Source organism: Oncorhynchus mykiss, unplaced genomic scaffold, assembly GCF_057628025.1.
Source record: "Oncorhynchus mykiss isolate SJ-2025 unplaced genomic scaffold, ASM5762802v1 scaffold103, whole genome shotgun sequence".
Taxonomy (NCBI): domain Eukaryota; kingdom Metazoa; phylum Chordata; class Actinopteri; order Salmoniformes; family Salmonidae; genus Oncorhynchus; species Oncorhynchus mykiss.
The window spans coordinates 1,427,501-1,449,105 of NW_028322102.1; the positions used below are offsets into that span (position 1 = coordinate 1,427,501).

Here is a 21,605-nt window from a genome sequence, read left to right on the forward strand (position 1 = left end):
ACCATCTAACATCTACTAAACACACCATACCATCTACTAAACACACCATACCATCTATTAAATACACCATACCATCTAACATCTACTAAACACACCATACCATCTACTAAACACACCATACCATCTAACATCTACTAAACACACCATATCATCTAACATCTACTAAACACACCATACCATCTATTAAATACACCATACCATCTACTAAACACACCATACCATCTATTAAATACACCATACCATCTAACATCTACTAAACACACCATATCATCTAATAAACACACCATACCATCTATTAAATACACCATACCATCTATTATACCTCTATTAAACACACCATACCATCTACTAAACACACCATATCATCTACTAAACACACCATACCATGTACTAAACACACCATACCATCTACTAAACACACCATACCATCTACTAAACACACCATATCATCTACTAAACACACCATACCATCTATTAAATACACCATACCATCTAACATCTACTAAACACACCATACCATCTACTAAACACACCATACCATCTACTAAACACACCATACCATCTACTAAACACACCATACCATCTACTAAACACACCATACCATCTATTAAATACACCATACCATCTAACATCTACTAAACACACCATATCATCTATTAAACACACCATACCATCTACTAAACACACCATACCATCTACTAAACACACCATACCATCTACTAAACACACCATACCATCTACTAAACACACCATATCATCTACTAAACACACCATACCATCTATTAAATACACCATACCATCTAACATCTACTAAACACACCATACCATCTAACATCTACTAAACACACCATATCATCTAACATCTACTAAACACACCATACCATCTATTAAATACACCATACCATCTACTAAACACACCATACCATCTATTAAATACACCATACCATCTAACATCTACTAAACACACCATATCATCTAATAAACACACCATACAATCTACTAAACACACCATACCATCTACTAAACACACCATACCATCTATTAAATACACCATACCATCTACTAAACACACCATACCATCTATTAAATACACCATACCATCTAACATCTACTAAACACACCATACCATCTACTAAACACACCATACCATCTACTAAACACACCATACCATCTACTAAACACACCATACCATCTACTAAACACACCATACCATCTACTAAACACACCATATCATCTACTAAACACACCATACCATCTATTAAATACACCATACCATCTAACATCTACTAAACACACCATACCATCTAACATCTACTAAACACACCATATCATCTAACATCTACTAAACACACCATACCATCTATTAAATACACCATACCATCTACTAAACACACCATACCATCTATTAAATACACCATACCATCTAACATCTACTAAACACACCATATCATCTAATAAACACACCATACAATCTATTAAATACACCATATCATCTACTAAACACACCATACCATCTACTAAACACACCATACCATCTACTAAATACACCATACCATCTACTAAACACACCATACCATCTATTAAATACACCATACCATCTAACATCTACTAAACACACCATATCATCTAATAAACACACCATACAATCTATTAAATACACCATACCATCTACTAAACACACCATACCATCTATTAAATACACCAAACCATCTACTAAATACACCATACCATCTACTAAACACACCATACCATCTATTAAATACACCATACCATCTAACATCTACTAAACACACCATATCATCTAATAAACACACCATACAATCTATTAAATACACCATACCATCTACTAAACACACCATACCATCTATTAAATACACCAAACCATCTAACATCTACTAAACACACCATACCATCTACTAAACACACCATACCATCTATTAAATACACCATATCATCTAACATCTACTAAACACACCATACCATCTATTAAACACATCATACCATCTACTAAACACACCATACCATCTATTAAATACACCATACCATCTAACATCTACTCTACACACCATACCATCTAATAAACACACCATACCATCTAACATCTACTAAACACACCATACCATCTATTAAATACACCATACCATCTACTAAACACACCATACCATCTATTAAACACACCATACCATCTAACATCTACTAAACACACCATACCATCTATTAAATACACCATACCATCTACTAAACACACCATACCATCTACTAAACACACCATACCATCTATTAAACACACCATACCATCTATTAAACCTCTATTAAACACACCATACCATCTATTAAATACACCATACCATCTACTAAACACACCATACCATCTATTAAACACACCATACCATCTAACATCTACTAAACACACCATACCATCTACTAAACACACCATACCATCTACTAAACACACCATACCATCTATTAAACACACCATACCATCTATTAAACCTCTATTAAACACACCATACCATCTATTAAACACACCATACCATCTATTAAATACACCATACCATCTATTAAACCTCTATTAAACACACCATACCATCTATTAAACACACCATACCATCTATTAAATACACCATACCATCTACTAAACACACCATACCATCTACTAAACACACCATACCATCTATTAAACACACCATACCATCTATTAAACCTCTATTAAACACACCATACCATCTATTAAACACACCATACCATCTATTAAATACACCATACCATCTATTAAACCTCTATTAAACACACCATACCATCTATTATACCTCTATTAAACACACCATACCATCTATTAAACACACCATACCATCTATTAAACACACCATACCATCTATTAAACACACCATACCATCTATTAAATACACCATACCATCTATTATACCTCTATTAAACACACCATACCATCTATTAAACACACCATAACATCTACTAAACACACCATACCATCTATTAAATACACCATACCATCTATTATACCTCTATTAAACACACCATACCATCTATTAAACACACCATACCATCTACTAAACACACCATACCATCTATTAAACACACCATACCATCTATTAAACACACCATACCATCTATTACACCTCTATTAAACACACCATACCATCTATTAAACCTCTATTAAACACACCATACCATCTATTAAACCTCTATTAAACACACCATACCATCTATTAAACCTCTATTAAACACACCATACCATCTATTAAACCTCTATTAAACACACCATACCATCTATTAAACATCTACTAAACACACCATACCATCTATTAAATACACCATACCATCTACTAAACACACCATACCATCTAACATCTACTAAACACACCATATCATCTAACATCTACTAAACACACCATACCATCTATTAAATACACCATACCATCTACTAAACACACCATACCATCTAACATCTACTAAACACACCATACCATCTAACATCTACTAAACACACCATAACATCTACTAAACACATCATACCATCTACTAAACACACCATACCATCTACTAAACACACCATACCATCTATTAAACACACCATACCATCTATTAAACACACCATACCATCTATTAAACCTCTATTAAACACACCATACCATCTATTAAATACACCATACCATCTATTAAATACACCATACCATCTATTAAACCTCTATTAAACACACCATACCATCTATTATACCTCTATTAAACACACCATACCATCTATTAAATACACCATACCATCTATTAAACACACCATACCATCTATTAAACACACCATACCATCTATTAAATACACCATACCATCTATTATACCTCTATTAAACACACCATACCATCTATTAAACACACCATACCATCTACTAAACACACCATACCATCTATTAAACACACCATACCATCTATTAAACACACCATACCATCTATTACACCTCTATTAAACACACCATACCATCTATTAAACCTCTATTAAACACACCATACCATCTATTAAACCTCTATTAAACACACCATACCATCTATTAAACCTCTATTAAACACACCATACCATCTATTAAACCTCTATTAAACACACCATACCATCTATTAAACACATCATACCATCTATTAAACACACCATGCCATCTATTAAACACACCATACCATCTAACATCTACTAAACACACCATACCATCTATTAAACACACCATACAATCTATTAAACACACCATACCATCTACTAAACACACCATACCATCTACTAAACACACCATACCATCTATTAAACACACCATACCATCTATTAAACCTCTATTAAACACACCATACCATCTATTAAACACACCATAACATCTATTAAACCTCTATTAAACACACCATACCATCTACTAAACACACCATACCATCTATTAAACACACCATACCATCTATTAAACACACCATACCATCTATTAAACCTCTATTAAACACACCATACCATCTATTAAACCTCTATTAAACACACCATACCATCTATTAAACACACCATGCCATCTATTAAACACACCATACCATCTAACATCTACTAAACACACCATACCATCTATTAAACACACCATACAATCTATTAAACACACCATACCATCTACTAAACACACCATACCATCTACTAAACACACCATACCATCTATTAAACACACCATACCATCTATTAAACCTCTATTAAACACACCATACCATCTATTAAACACACCATAACATATATTAAACCTCTATTAAACACACCATACCATCTATTAAACACACCATACCATCTATTAAACACACCATACCATCTACTAAACACACCATACCATCTATTAAACACACCATACCATCTATTAAACACACCATACCATCTAACATCTACTAAACACACCATACCATCTACTAAACACACCATACCATCTAACATCTATTAAACACACCATACCATCTAACATCTACTAAACACACCATATCATCTATTAAACACACCATACCATCTATTAAACACACCATACCATCTATTAAACACACCATACCATCTATTAAACACACCATACATCTATTAAACACACCATACCATCTATTAAACACACCATACCATATATTAAACACACCATACCATCTATTAAACACACCATACCATCTATTACACCTCTATTAAACACACCATACCATCTATTAAACACACCATACCATCTATTAAACACACCATACCATATATTAAACACACCATACCATCTATTAAACACACCATACCATCTATTACACCTCTATTAAACACACCATACCATCTATTAAACACACCATACCATCTATTAAACACACCATACCATCTATTAAACACACCATACCATCTATTAAACACACCATACCATCTATTAAACACACCATACCATCTACTAAACACACCATACCATCTATTAAATACACCATACAATCTATTAAACACACCATACAATCTACTAAACACACCATACCATCTACTAAACACACCATACCATCTATTAAATACACCATACCATCTATTAAACACACCATACAATCTATTAAACACACCATACCATCTACTAAACACACCATACCATGTATTAAACACACCATACAATCTATTAAACACACCCTACCATCTATTAAACACACCATACCATCTATTACAGCAGACCTCTCTCTTTGGCTGGTCTTCCACTATCTAGGAGCTAGACAGATGTTATCCTAGCCAGGCCAGGAGGAAGGATAGACAGATGTACTCCTAGCCAGACCAGGAGAAAGGAGACAGCAGAGAGACAGATGTACTCCTAGCCAGACCAGGAGGAAGGAGACAGACAGATGTACTCCTAGCCAGACCATGAGGAAGGAGACAGACATATGTACTCCTAGCCAGACCAGGAGAAAGGAGACAGCAGAGAGACAGATGTACTCCTAGCCAGACCATGAGGAAGGAGACAGCAGACAGACATATGTACTCCTAGCCAAGCCAGGAGGAAGGAGACAGACAGATGTTATCCTAGCCAGACCAGGAGGAAGGAGACAGCAGAGAGACAGATGTTCTCCTAGCCAGACCAGGAGGAAGGAGACAGCAGAGAGACAGATGTTCTCCTAGCCAGACCAGGAGGAAGGAGACAGCAGAGAGACAGATGTTCTCCTAGCCAGACCAGGAGGAAGGAGACAGCAGACAGACAGATGTTCTCCTAGCCAGACCAGGAGGAAGGAGACAGCAGAGAGACAGATGTTCTCCTAGCCAGACCAGGAGGAAGGAGACAGCAGAGAGACAGATGTTCTCCTAGCCAGACCAGGAGGAAGGAGACAGCAGACAGACAGATGTTCTCCTAGCCAGACCAGGAGGAAGGAGACAGCAGACAGACAGATGTTCTCCTAGCCAAGCCAGGAGGAAAGCAAGGGAGAGCTGTTCAATATGGCAGGCAGCAGGCAGATGAATGCACATCTCATTAGCAGTGCCGTCACAAAGCCCTGGCCAGCTGTGTCTGGGGCTTTTTGGTTGGCGTGAGTGTCCACAGAGTCTACAAACAGACACATGACATGAAAGACTAGAGAGCTCTCTGTTCAGCCCTGTGCTGGGCCCGTGGGTGGTGTAGGGTACTCTGTACAGCCCTGTGCTGGGCCCGTGGGTGGTGTAGGGTACTCCGCTCAGCCCTGGGCCCGTGGGTGGTGTGTGGTACTCTGCTCAGCCCTGGGCCTGTGGGTGGTGTGTGGTACTCTGCTCAGCCCTGGGCCCGTGGGTGGTGTATGGTACTCTGCTCAGCCCTGGGCCTGTGGGTGGTGTGTGGTACTCTGCTCAGACCTGCACTAGAACCGTGGGTGGAGTGTGGTACTCTGCTCAGCACTGGGCCTGTGGGTGGTATGTGGTACTCTGCTCAGACCTGGGCCGTGGGTGGAGTGTGGTACTCTGCTCAGCACTGGGCCCGTGGGTGGTGTATGGTACTCTGCTCAGCCCTGGGCCTGTGGGTGGTGTGTGGTACTCTGCTCAGACCTGGGCCCGTGGGTGGAGTGTGGTACTCTGCTCAGCACTGGGCCTGTGGGTGGAGTGTGGTACTCTGCTCAGCACTGGGCCTGTGGGTGGAGTGTGGTACTCTGTTCATATAGGCAATAGGGTGCTATAGGGTCCTGGTCTAAAGTAGTGCACTATATATGGAATAGGGTGCTATAGGGCCCTGGTCTAAAGTAGTGCACTATATATGGAATAGGGTTCTATAGGGTCCTGGTCTAAAGTAGTGCACTATATATGCAATAGGGTGCTATAGGGCCCTGGTCTAAAGTAGTGCACTATGTAGGCAATAGGGTGCCATCTGGGACACGCCCCAACACACTGCTGTGGTGGACAGAAGGAGGGAAGAGGACAATAATTATATGTAAAACAGGCTTTTAAAAGGAGCCTTTGAACACTTGATTAATGTGATGTTAATAACGCTGTGGAAATCGGTTGGTTTCCTGCTCATTGTGAAGGCCGGTTTGAGTTTTTCTGTGGAGGGGACACTTTTAGGACATCAGTTCTCCATCAACAAAACCTTTCAGCTTTCTGGTCAGAGCTTTTAGCCTGGGACAGAAAATATGTTCTGACACACCGTTATGTTTTTTAGAAGCAAAACGGTTCGTTGACCACAGACCAGACATTAAAAAAAAAAAAGAATCAGAGAGCTGGTCTGAGACTGGGGCATGGAGTTTTCCCACTGGTTACTGTTATTCTTCTGAGACTGGGGCATGGAGTTTTCCCACTGGTTACTGTCATCCTTCTGAGACTGGGGCATGGAGTTTTCCCACTGGTTACTGTTATTCTTCTGAGACTGGGGCATGGAGTTTTCCCACTGGTTACTGTTATTCTTCTGAGACTGGGGCATGGAGTTTTCCCACTGGTTACTGTCATCCTTCTGAGACTGGGGCATGGAGTTTTCCCACTGGTTACTGTTATTCTTCTGAGACTGGGGCATGGAGTTTTCCCACTGGTTACTGTTATTCTTCTGAGACTGGGGCATGGAGTTTTCCCACTGGTTACTGTTATTCTTCTGAGACTGGGGCATGGAGTTCTCCCACTGGTTACTGTCATCCGTCTGAGACTGGGGCATGGAGTTCTCCCACTGGTTACTGTCATCCTTCTGAGACTGGGGCATAGAGTTTTCCCACTGGTTACTGTCATCCGTCTGAGACTGGGGCATGGAGTTCTCCCACTGGTTACTGTCATTCTTCTGAGACTGGGGCATGGAGTTTTCCCACTGGTTACTGTCATCTGTCTGAGACTGGGGCATGGAGTTCTCCCACTGGTTACTGTCATCCGTCTGAGACTGGGGCATGGAGTTCTCCCACTGGTTACTGTCATCCGTCTGAGACTGGGGCATGGAGCTTTCCCACTGGTTACTGTCATCCGTCTGAGACTGGGGCATGGAGTTCTCCCACTGGTTACTGTCATCCTTCTGAGACTGGGGCATGGAGTTCTCCCACTGGTTACTGTCATTCTTCTGAGACTGGGGCATGGAGTTTTCCCACTGGCTACTGTCATCCGTCTGAGACTGGGACATGGAGTTCTCCCACTGGTTACTGTCATCCGTCTGAGACTGGGACATGGAGTTCATTCTCATAAAGACAGATAATGAATGAAACAGAACTGTCTGGGTTAAACAGAGCAGTACCTCTCTGTCTCATAAGGACAGATAATGAAACAGAACTGTCTGGATTAAACAGAGCAGTACCTCTCTGTCTCATAAGGACAGATAATGAATGAAACAGAACTGTCTGGATTAAACAGAGCAGTACCTCTCTCTGTCTCATAAGGACAGATAATGAATGAAACAGAACTGTCTGGATTAAACAGAGCAGTACCTCTCTGTCTCATAAGGACAGATAATGAATGAAACAGAACTGTCTGGATTAAACAGAGCAGTACCTCTCTGTCTCATAAGGACAGATAATGAATGAAACAGAACTGTCTGGATTAAACAGAGCAGTACCTCTCTGTCTCATACGGACAGATAATGAATTAAACAGAACTGTCTGGATTAAACAGAGCAGTACCTCTCTCTGTCTCATAAGGACAGATAATGAATGGTTGTGGCATCTTGGATACAGAATGAGGGGAGGGGACACAACCCATCAAAACACACTGTAGTGGGACGACAAACAAACAAACAAACAAACAAACACACACACACACGCACACACACACACACACACACACACACACACACACACACACAGCCAAACACCCTGGTGGGAAAACAGACAACAACAGAAACAAATGGAAAATGTCTGTTCATTTGTCAGCCAACCGACAGGTGCATTATTCAGAAGTAGCTAAAGATGGAAACACAACGAGTCGGGCAGGAAGTTTAACAGAATGAAACAACAATTGAACAACCTGCAAACAGCTGCCCACCTACATACAGAACAAACAGCTGCCCACCTACATACAGAACAAACGGCTGCCCACCTACATACAGAACAAACGGCTGCCCACCTACATACAGAACAAACGGCTGCCCACCTACATACAGAACAAACAGCTGCCCCCCTACATACAGAACAAACAGCTGCCCACCTACATACAGAACAAACAGCTGCCCACCTACATACAGAACAAACAGCTGTCCACCTACATACAGAACAAACAGCTGCCCACCTACATACAGAACAAACAGCTGCCCCCCTACATACAGAACAAACAGCTGCCCACCTACATACAGAACAAACAGCTGCCCACCTACATACAGAACAAACAGCTGCCCACCTACATACAGAACAAACAGCTGCCCACCTACATACAGAACAAACAGCTGCCCCTCTACATACAGAACAAACAGCTGCCCACCTACATACAGAACAAACAGCTGCCCACTTACATACAGAACAAACAGCTGCCCACCTACATACAGAACAAACAGCTGCCCACCTACATACAGAACAAACAGCTGCCCACCTACATACAGAACAAACAGCTGCCCACCTACATACAGAACAAACAGCTGCCCACCTACATACAGAACCAACAGCTGCCCACCTACATACAGAACAAACAGCTGCCCACCTACATACAGAACAAACAGCTGCCCACCTACATACAGAACAAACAGCTGCCCACCTACATACAGAACAAACAGCTGCCCACCTACATACAGAACAAACAGCTGCCCACCTACATACAGAACAAACAGCTGCCCACCTACATACAGAACAAACAGCTGCCCCCCTACATACAGAACAAACAGCTGCCCACCTACATACAGAACAAACAGCTGCCCCCCTACATACAGAACAAACAGCTGCCCACCTACATACAGAACAAACAGCTGCCCACCTACATACAGAACAAACAGCTGCCCACCTACATACAGAACAAACAGCTGCCCACCTACATACAGAACAAACAGCTGCCCCCCTACATACAGAACAAACAGCTGCCCACCTACATACAGAACAAACAGCTGCCCACCTACATACAGAACAAACAGCTGCCCCCCTACATACAGAACAAACAGCTGCCCCCCTACATACAGAACAAACAGCTGCCCCCCTACATACAGAACAAACAGCTGCCCCCCTACATACAGAACAAACAGCTGCCCCCCTACATACAGAACAAACAGCTGCCCACCTACATACAGAACAAACAGCTGCCCACCTACATACAGAACAAACAGCTGCCCCCCTACATACAGAACAAACAGCTGCCCACCTACATACAGAACAAACAGCTGCCCACCTACATACAGAACAAACAGCTGCCCCCCTACATACAGAACAAACAGCTGCCCACCTACATACAGAACAAACAGCTGCCCACCTACATACAGAACAAACAGCTGCCCACCTACATACAGAACAAACAGCTGCCCCCCTACATACAGAACAAACAGCTGCCCACCTACATACAGAACAAACAGCTGCCCACCTACATACAGAACAAACAGCTGCCCACTTACATACAGAACAAACAGCTGCCCACCTACATACAGAACAAACAGCTGCCCCCCCTACATACAGAACAAACAGCTGCCCCCCTACATACAGAACAAACAGCTGCCCACCTACATACAGAACAAACAGCTGCCCACCTACATACAGAACAAACAGCTGCCCACCTACATACAGAACAAACAGCTGCCCACCTACATACAGAACAAACAGCTGCCCACCTACATACAGAACAAACAGCTGCCCCCCTACATACAGAACAAACAGCTGCCCACCTACATACAGAACAAACAGCTGCCCCCCTACATACAGAACAAACAGCTGCCCACCTACATACAGAACAAACAGCTGCCCACCTACATACAGAACAAACAGCTGCCCCCCTACATACAGAACAAACAGCTGCCCCCCTACATACAGAACAAACAGCTGCCCACCTACATACAGAACAAACAGCTGCCCACCTACATACAGAACAAACAGCTGCCCACCTACATACAGAACAAACAGCTGCCCACCTACATACAGAACAAACAGCTGCCCACCTACATACAGAACAAACAGCTGCCCCCCTACATACAGAACAAACAGCTGCCCCCCTACATACAGAACAAACAGCTGCCCACCTACATACAGAACAAACAGCTGCCCACCTACATACAGAACAAACAGCTGCCCACCTACATACAGAACAAACAGCTGCCCCCCTACATACAGAACAAACAGCTGCCCACCTACATACAGAACAAACAGCTGCCCCCGTACATACAGAACAAACAGCTGCCCACCTACATACAGAACAAACAGCTGCCCCCCTACATACAGAACAAACAGCTGCCCCCCTACATACAGAACAAACAGCTGCCCACCTACATACAGAACAAACAGCTGCCCACCTACATACAGAACAAACAGCTGCCCACCTACATACAGAACAAACAGCTGCCCACCTACATACAGAACAAACAGCTGCCCCCCTACATACAGAACAAACAGCTGCCCCCCTACATACAGAACAAACAGCTGCCCACCTACATAGAGAACAAACAGCTGCCCACCTACATACAGAACAAACAGCTGCCCACTTACATACAGAACAAACAGCTGCCCCCCTACATACAGAACAAACAGCTGCCCCCCTACATACAGAACAAACAGCTGCCCACCTACATACAGAACAAACAGCTGCCCACCTACATACAGAACAAACAGCTGCCCACCTACATACAGAACAAACAGCTGCCCCCTACATACAGAACAAACAGCTGCCCACCTACATACAGAACAAACAGCTGCCCACCTACATACAGAACAAACAGCTGCCCACCTACATACAGAACAAACAGCTGCCCACCTACATACAGAACAAACAGCTGCCCACCTACATACAGAACAAACAGCTGCCCACCTACATACAGAACAAACAGCTGCCCCCCTACATACAGAACAAACAGCTGCCCACCTACATACAGAACAAACAGCTGCCCACCTACATACAGAACAAACAGCTGCCCCCCTACATACAGAACAAACAGCTGCCCACCTACATACAGAACAAACAGCTGCCCCCCTACATACAGAACAAACAGCTGCCCACCTACATACAGAACAAACAGCTGCCCACCTACATACAGAACAAACAGCTGCCCACCTACATACAGAACAAACAGCTGCCCACCTACATACAGAACAAACAGCTGCCCCCTACATACAGAACAAACAGCTGCCCCCTACATACAGAACAAACAGCTGCCCACCTACATACAGAACACACAGCTGCCACCTACATACAGAACAAACAGCTGCCCACCTACATACAGAACAAACAGCTGCCCACCTACATACAGAACAAACAGCTGCCCCCCTACATACAGAACAAACAGCTGCCCCCCTACATACAGAACAAACAGCTGCCCACCTACATAGAGAACAAACAGCTGCCCACCTACATACAGAACAAACAGCTGCCCACTTACATACAGAACAAACAGCTGCCCCCCTACATACAGAACAAACAGCTGCCCCCCTACATACAGAACAAACAGCTGCCCACCTACATACAGAACAAACAGCTGCCCACCTACATACAGAACAAACAGCTGCCCACCTACATACAGAACAAACAGCTGCCCCCTACATACAGAACAAACAGCTGCCCACCTACATACAGAACAAACAGCTGCCCACCTACATACAGAACAAACAGCTGCCCACCTACATACAGAACAAACAGCTGCCCACCTACATACAGAACAAACAGCTGCCCACCTACATACAGAACAAACAGCTGCCCACCTACATACAGAACAAACAGCTGCCCACCTACATACAGAACAAACAGCTGCCCACCTACATACAGAACAAACAGCTGCCCACCTACATACAGAACAAACAGCTGCCCACCTACATACAGAACAAACAGCTGCCCCCCTACATACAGAACAAACAGCTGCCCACCTACATACAGAACAAACAGCTGCCCACCTACATACAGAACAAACAGCTGCCCACCTACATACAGAACAAACAGCTGCCCACCTACATACAGAACAAACAGCTGCCCCCCTACATACAGAACAAACAGCTGCCCCCCTACATACAGAACAAACAGCTGCCCCCCTACATACAGAACAAACAGCTGCCCACCTACATACAGAACAAACAGCTGCCCACCTACATACAGAACAAACAGCTGCCCCCTACATACAGAACAAACAGCTGCCCACCTACATACACAACAAACAGCTGCCCCCCTACATACAGAACAAACAGCTGCCCACCTACATACAGAACAAACAGCTGCCCACCTACATACAGAACAAACAGCTGCCCCCCTACATACAGAACAAACAGCTGCCCACCTACATACAGAACAAACAGCTGCCCACCTACATACAGAACAAACAGCTGCCCACCTACATACAGAACAAACAGCTGCCCACCTACATACACAACAAACAGCTGCCCCCCTACATACAGAACAAACAGCTGCCCCCCTACATACAGAACAAACAGCTGCCCCCCTACATACAGAACAAACAGCTGCCCCCCTACATACAGAACAAACAGCTGCCCCCCTACATACAGAACAAACAGCTGCCCACCTACATACAGAACAAACAGCTGCCCACCTACATACAGAACAAACAGCTGCCCACCTACATACAGAACAAACAGCTGCCCACCTACATACACAACAAACAGCTGCCCACCTACATACAGAACAAACAGCTGCCCACCTACATACAGAACAAACAGCTGTCCACCTACATACAGAACAAACAGCTGCCCACCTACATACAGAACAAACAGCTGCCCACCTACATACAGAACAAACAGCTGCCCACCTACATACAGAACAAACAGCTGCCCACCTACATACAGAACAAACAGCTGCCCACCTACATACAGAACAAACAGCTGCCCACCTACATACAGAACAAACAGCTGCCCCCCTACATACAGAACAAACAGCTGCCCACCTACATACAGAACAAACAGCTGCCCACCTACATACAGAACAAACAGCTGTCCACCTACATACAGAACAAACAGCTGCCCACCTACATACAGAACAAACAGCTGCCCCCCTACATACAGAACAAACAGCTGCCCACCTACATACAGAACAAACAGCTGCCCCCCTACATACAGAACAAACAGCTGCCCACCTACATACAGAACTAAATAAAATAGGTCTCCATCATGAAGGAAAAGGAGCGAAAACAGAGAGAAATGTCGTTGTGTTGTGTAGGACTGGTGCTACTGCACTGACAAGGCAGATACACAATGGTTGACTGGAACGATACGGGCCTCGAGGACACTTCTCCAATGGGCCTTACAACCCAAACTCAACACACATCTTTACACACTACTCACTGTATATAGACTTTGTGTTTTCTTTTGTTCTACTGTATTATTGACTGTATGTTTTGTTTATTCCATGTGTAACTCTGTGTTGTTGTTTGTGTCAAATTGCTTTGCTTTATCTTGGCCAGGTAGCAGTTGTGAATGAGAACTTGTTCTCAACTAGCCTACCTGGTTAAATAAAGGTGTTCTCAACTAGCCTACCTGGTTAAATAAAGGTGTTCTCAACTAGCCTACCTGGTTAAATAAAGGTGTTCTCAACTAGCCTACCTGGCTAAATAAAGGTGTTCTCAACTAGCCTACCTGGTTAAATAAAGGTGTTCTCAACTAGCCTACCTGGCTAAATAAAGGTGTTCTCAACTAGCCTACCTGGTTAAATAAAGGTGTTCTCAACTAGCCTACCTGGCTAAATAAAGGTGTTCTCAACTAGCCTACCTGGTTAAATAAAGGTGTTCTCAACTAGCCTACCTGGTTAAATAAAGGTGTTCTCAACTGGCCTACCTGGTTAAATAAAGGTGTTCTCAACTAGCCTACCTGGCTAAATAAAGGTGTTCTCAACTAGCCTACCTGGTTAAATAAAGGTGTTCTCAACTAGCCTACCTGGTTAAATAAAGGTGTTCTCAACTAGCCTACCTGGTTAAAAAAAGGTGTTCTCAACTAGCCTACCTGGTTAAATAAAGGTGTTAGACAGACACTGGATATAAATTGGATATACGTGAGCATTTTTTTTGTAAAACATTTGCTAATGAAACTGTAAAAGTCCTCAAACTGTTTCTTAGTTCTTTCTCTTCGATCTGACAACTACATCAAAACGGACTCTCGTCTCAAACAAAACCTTCACCGTGACTCAGTACTTCACTTCAAAACTTCACTTCAATCCAGTATTTATTTTCTTCTTTACCAGACAAACGTGGGTGAGAGTTGGTGAAGGGGAGTGAACCACCTAAATAAAAATACAATAGTTACAAGCAGCAACAAAGGAAAGAAGATGAGGACGATCAGAGGAGGACGATCAGAGGAGGACGATCAGAGGAGGACGATCAGAGGAGGACAGTCACTTTGGAGATTAGCCTTCTGTTAAAAAAAACCAAACAAACCCAGACTCTCATTCATGCTATTGTTTGCCTCATCCGCCCCTCCCCCATCTGTTTGCAGTGTGGACTCTGAGGCCCGTGTGGACTCTGAGGCCCGTGTGGGCTCTCGAGGCCCGTGTGGGCTCTCGAGGCCCGTGTGGACACTCGAGGCCCGTGTGGACCCCTGAGGCCCGTGTGGACTCTCGAGGCCCGTGTTGACTCTCGAGGCCCGTGTGGACTCCCGAGGCCCGTGTGGGCCCCTGAGGCTCGTGTGGACCCCTGAGGCCCGTGTGGACCCCTGAGGCCCGTGTGGACCCCTGAGGCCCGTGTGGACTCCCGAGGCCCATGTGGACTCCCGAGGCCCGAGTGGACTCTCGAGGCCCGTGTGGTTTCATGACAGAGATAAAAATACTTCCCTTCCACACTCCTGATTCAGACTGCCGTTCCTAGGCAACAACGGCGAAGGGAGGGGATCAAAGCATTGGCACGGCGAGATGTGTGTGTGTGTGTGTGTGTGTGTGTGTGTGTGTGTGTGTGTGTGTGTGTGTGTGTGTGTGTGTAAGCCACCCAGTCCCTGTACAGTACTCACTTATTCTGCATCATGTTCATGATGACCCAGTCGCCAGGGTAGACATTCTTCCCAATGAGGTCCTTGAACATGATGAATGTTTCCATCAGGAAATCCTACGAGAGAGACAGAGAGAGAGACAGAGAGAGACAGAGAGAAAGAGAGAGAGAGAGAGAGGGGGAGAGAGAGCGAGAGAGCGAGAGAGCGAGAGAGCGAGAGAGCGAGAGAGAGAGAGAGAGAGAGAGAGAGAGAGAGAGAGAGAGAGAGAGAGAGAGAGAGAGAGAGAGAGAGAAAGCATTAGCGATGAAGCCTGCTATTCTCAGGCCCGGGAAAAGATCAGAGGAACAATCTGGAATGAACCGTGTTCATGGTTAAGGTTATAAACCCAGAGGAAAGGAGAAACAGGGCATCAAATTGGTTCTGTCAGGATAGGGTGCTTATAGACCGAGTGGTCTGAGTAGGGGAGGGGAAAACTGAAAACTAGCTGTCATTGGCAGAGAGGTTTGGAACTCTTTCTGATTGGTCTATTAACATGTAACCAGACAGGCCAACACTCCATCCCACCAAAACAGGTTGACATTTCAGTCCATCTTTTCAAACAGCTCACTTCACTAAAAAGGGCATTGTCATTATTTCCACAGTAGCAATCAATGTGGAGGCTATATACAGGGTATTACGGTACAGAGTCAATGTGGAGGCTATATACAGGGTATTACGGTACAGAGTCAATGTGGAGGCTATATACAGGGGGTACTGGTACAGAGTCAATGTGGAGGTTATATACAGGGTATTACGGTACAGAGTCAATGTGGAGGCTATATACAGGGGGTACTGGTACAGAGTCAATGTGGAGGCTATATACAGGGGGTACTGGTACAGAGTCAATGTGGAGGCTATATACAAGGGGTACAGGTACAGAGTCAATGTGGAGGCTATATACAGGGTATTACGGTACAGAGTCAATGTGGAGGCTATATACAGGGTATTACGGTACAGAGTCAATGTGGAGGCTATATACAGGGTATTACGGTACAGAGTCAATGTGGAGGCTATATACAGGGTATTACGGTACAGAGTCAATGTGGAGGCTATATACAGGGGGTACCGGTACAGAGTCAATGTGGAGGCTATATACAGGGGGTACTGGTACAGAGTCAATGTGGAAGCTATATACAGGGGGTACCGGTACAGAGTCAATGTGGAGGCTATATACTGGGGGTACTGGTACAGAGTCAATGTGGAGGCTATATACAGGGGGTACCGGTACAGAGTCAATGTGGAGGCTATATACAGGGGGTACTGGTACAGAGTCCATGTGGAGCCTATATACAGGGGGTACCGGTACAGAGTCAATGTGGAGGCTATATACAGGGTATTACGGTACAGAGTCAATGTGGAGGCTATATACTGGGGGTACTGGTACAGAGTCAATGTGGAGGCTATATACAGGGGGTACCGGTACAGAGTCAATGTGGAGGCTATATACAGGGGGTACCGGTACAGAGTCAATGTGGAGGCTATATACAGGGGGTACCGGTACAGAGTCCATGTGGAGGCTATATACAGGTGGTACTGGTACAGAGTCAATGTGGAGGCTATATACAGGGTATTACGGTACAGAGCCAATGTGGAGGCTATATACAGGGGGTACCGGTACAGAGTCAATGTGGAGGCTATATACAGGGGGTACTGGTACAGAGTCAATGTGGAGGCTATATACAGGGGGTACCGGTACAGAGTCAATGTGGAGGCTATATACAGGGGGTACCGGTACAGAGTCCATGTGGAGCCTATATACAGGGGGTACCGGTACAGAGTCAATGTGGAGACTATATACAGGGGGTACCGGTACAGAGTCAATGTGGAGGCTATATACAGGGGGTACCAGTACAGAGTCAATGTGGAGGCTATATACAGGGGGTACCAGTACAGAGTCAATGTGGAGGCTATATACAGGGGGTACTGGTACAGAGTCCATGTGGAGCCTATATACAGGGGGTACCGGTACAGAGTCAATGTGGAGGCTATATACAGGGGGTACCGGTACAGAGTCAATGTGGAGGCTATATACAGGGGGTACTGGTACAGAGTCCATGTGGAGCCTATATACAGGGGGTACCGGTACAGAGTCAATGTGGAGGCTATATACAGGGTATTACGGTACAGAGTCAATGTGGAGGCTATATACTGGGGGTACTGGTACAGAGTCAATGTGGAGGCTATATACAGGGGGTACCGGTACAGAGTCAATGTGGAGGCTATATACAGGGGGTACCGGTACAGAGTCAATGTGGAGGCTATATACAGGGGGTACCGGTACAGAGTCCATGTGGAGCCTATATACAGGGGGTACCGGTACAGAGTCAATGTGGAGACTATATACAGGGGGTACCGGTACAGAGTCAATGTGGAGGCTATATACAGGGGGTACCAGTACAGAGTCAATGTGGAGGCTATATACAGGGGGTACCAGTACAGAGTCAATGTGGAGGCTATATACAGGGGGTACTGGTACAGAGTCCATGTGGAGCCTATATACAGGGGGTACCGGTACAGAGTCAATGTGGAGGCTATATACAGGGGGTACCGGTACAGAGTCAATGTGGAGGCTATATACAGGGGGTACCGGTACAGAGTCAATGTGGAGGCTATATACAGGGGGTACTGGTACAGAGTCAATGTGGAGGCTATATACAGGGGGTACCGGTACAGAGTCAATGTGGAGGCTATATACAGGGGGTACTAGTACAGAGTCAATGTGGAGGCTATATACAGGGGGTACTGGTACAGAGTCAATGTGGAGGCTATATACAGGGGGTACTGGTACAGAGTCAATGTGGAGGTTATATACAGGGGGTACCGGTACAGAGTCAATGTGGAGGCTATATACAGGGGGTACTGGTACAGAGTCAATGTGGAGGCTATATACAGGGGGTACCGGTACAGAGTCAATGTGGAGGCTATATACAGGGGCTACTGGTACAGAGTCAATGTGGAGGCTATATACAGGGGGTACCAGTACAGAGTCAATGTGGAGGCTATATACAGGGTATTACGGTACAGAGTCAATGTGGATACTATATACAGGGGGCACCGGTACAGAGTCAATGTGGAGGCTATATACAGGGGCTACTGGTACAGAGTCAATGTGGAGGCTATATACAGGGGGTACCAGTACAGAGTCAATGTGGAGGCTATATACAGGGTATTACGGTACAGAGTCAATGTGGAGGCTATATACAGGGGGTACCAGTACAGAGTCAATGTGGAGGCTATATACAGGGTATTACGGTACAGAGTCAATGTGGAGACTATATACAGGGGGTTCCGGTACAGAGTCAATGTGGAGGCTATATACAGGGGGTACCAGTACAGAGTCAATGTGGAGGCTATATACAGGGGGTACTGGTACAGAGTCAATGTGGAGGCTATATACAGGGGGTACCGGTACAGAGTCAATGTGGAGGCTATATACAGGGGGTACCGGTACAGAGTCAATGTGGAGGCTATATACAGGGGGTACCGGTACAGAGTCAATGTGGAGACTATATACAGGGGGTACTGGTACAGAGTCAATGTGGAGGCCATATACAGGGACCTCTGGCAGTCTCTATGCGGGTGCCACAGGGTTCAATTCTTGGACCGACTCTCTTCTCTGTAAACATCAATGATGTCGCTCTTGCTGTTGGTGAGTCTCTGATCCACCTCTATGCAGATGACACCATTCTGTATACTTCTGGCCCTTCTTTGGACACTGTGTTAACAACCCTCCAGGCAAACTTCAATGCCATACAACTCTCCTTCCGTGGCCTTCAATTGCTCTTAAATACAAGTAAAACTAAATGCATGCTCTTCAACCGAAGAGAGAGTTTGTTCCACGTGAAGACCTGGGATGAGTCCCTCAGGAAGAGAGTTTGTTCCTCGTGAAGACCTGGGATGAGTCCCTCAGGGAGAGAGTTTGTTCCTGATGAAGATCTGGGATGGTTCCCTCAGGGAGAGAGTTTGTTCCTCGTGAAGATCTGGGATGGGTCCCTCAGGGAGAGAGTTTGTTCCTCGTGAAGATCTGGGATGGGTCCCTCAGGGAGAGAGTTTGTTCCTGATGAAGACCTGGGATGAGTCTCTCAGGGAGAGAGTTTGTTCCTCATGAAGACCTGAGATGAGTCCCTCAGGGAGATAGTTTGATCCTGATGAAGACCTGAGATGAGTCCCTTAGGGAGAGAGTTTGTTCCTAATGAAGACCTGGGATGAGTCCCTCAGGGAGAGAGTTTGTTCCTCGTGAATACCTGGGATGAGTCCATCAGGGAGAGAGTTTGTTCCTCATGAAGACCTGGGATGGGTCCCTCAGGGAGAGAGCTTGTTCCTCGTGAAGACCTGGGATGAGTCCCTCAGGGAGAGAGTTTGTTCCTGATGAAGACCAGGGATGAAACCCTCTGGGAGAGAGTATGTTCCTCATGAAGACCTGGGATGAGTCCCTCAGGGAGAGAGTTTGTTCATGATGAAGACCTGGGATGAGTCCCTGAGGGAGAGAGTTTGTTCCTCATGAAGACCTGGGATGAGTCCCTCAGGGAGAGAGTTTGTTCCTAAAGAAGTCCTGGGATGAGTCCCTCAGGGAGAGAGTTTGTTCCTCATGAAGACCTGGGATGAGTACCTCAGGGAGAGAGTTTGTTCCTCATGAAGACCTGGGATGAGTCCCTCAGGGAGAGAGTTTGTTCCTCATGAAGACCTGAGATGAGTCCATCAGGGAGAGAGTTTGTTCCTGATGAAGACCTGGGATGAGTCCATCAGGGAGAGAGTTTGTTCCTGATGAAGACCTGAGATGAGTCCCTCATGGAGAGAGTTTGTTCCTCATGAAGACCTGAGATGAGTCCATCAGGGAGAGAGTTTGTTCCTGATGAAGACCTGGGATGAGTCCCAAATGGCTTACTATTTAATCCTCTCCATAGGGAAAGGAGGATACCTAGTCAGTTGTACAACTGAATGCATTCAACTGAAATGTGTCTTCTTTAACCCAACCAGGAGGCACCAGTGTGTTAACAGCCTTGTTCAGGGGCAGGAAGCCAGATTTATACCTTGTCAGCTCGGGGATTCAATCTAGCAACCTTTCAGGTTACTGGCCCAACGCTCTAACCACTAGGCTCCCTGCTCTACTAACCACTAGA

General features: G+C 44.8%; 1 protein-coding gene across 4 annotated transcripts in view; it reads right to left on the reverse strand.

The window, feature by feature from the left end:
• Positions 1-21,605, reverse strand: part of LOC110513667 (dedicator of cytokinesis protein 1) — a 636,864-nt gene that overhangs the window by 234,168 nt on the left and 381,091 nt on the right. For all 4 annotated transcript variants that reach the window (XM_090228873.1, XM_090228870.1, XM_090228871.1 and 1 more), the window contains exon 29: positions 16,468-16,562. In XM_090228873.1, the coding sequence (XP_090084999.1) occupies positions 16,468-16,562 (95 nt within the window). The remainder of the gene's footprint in view (positions 1-16,467; positions 16,563-21,605) is intronic.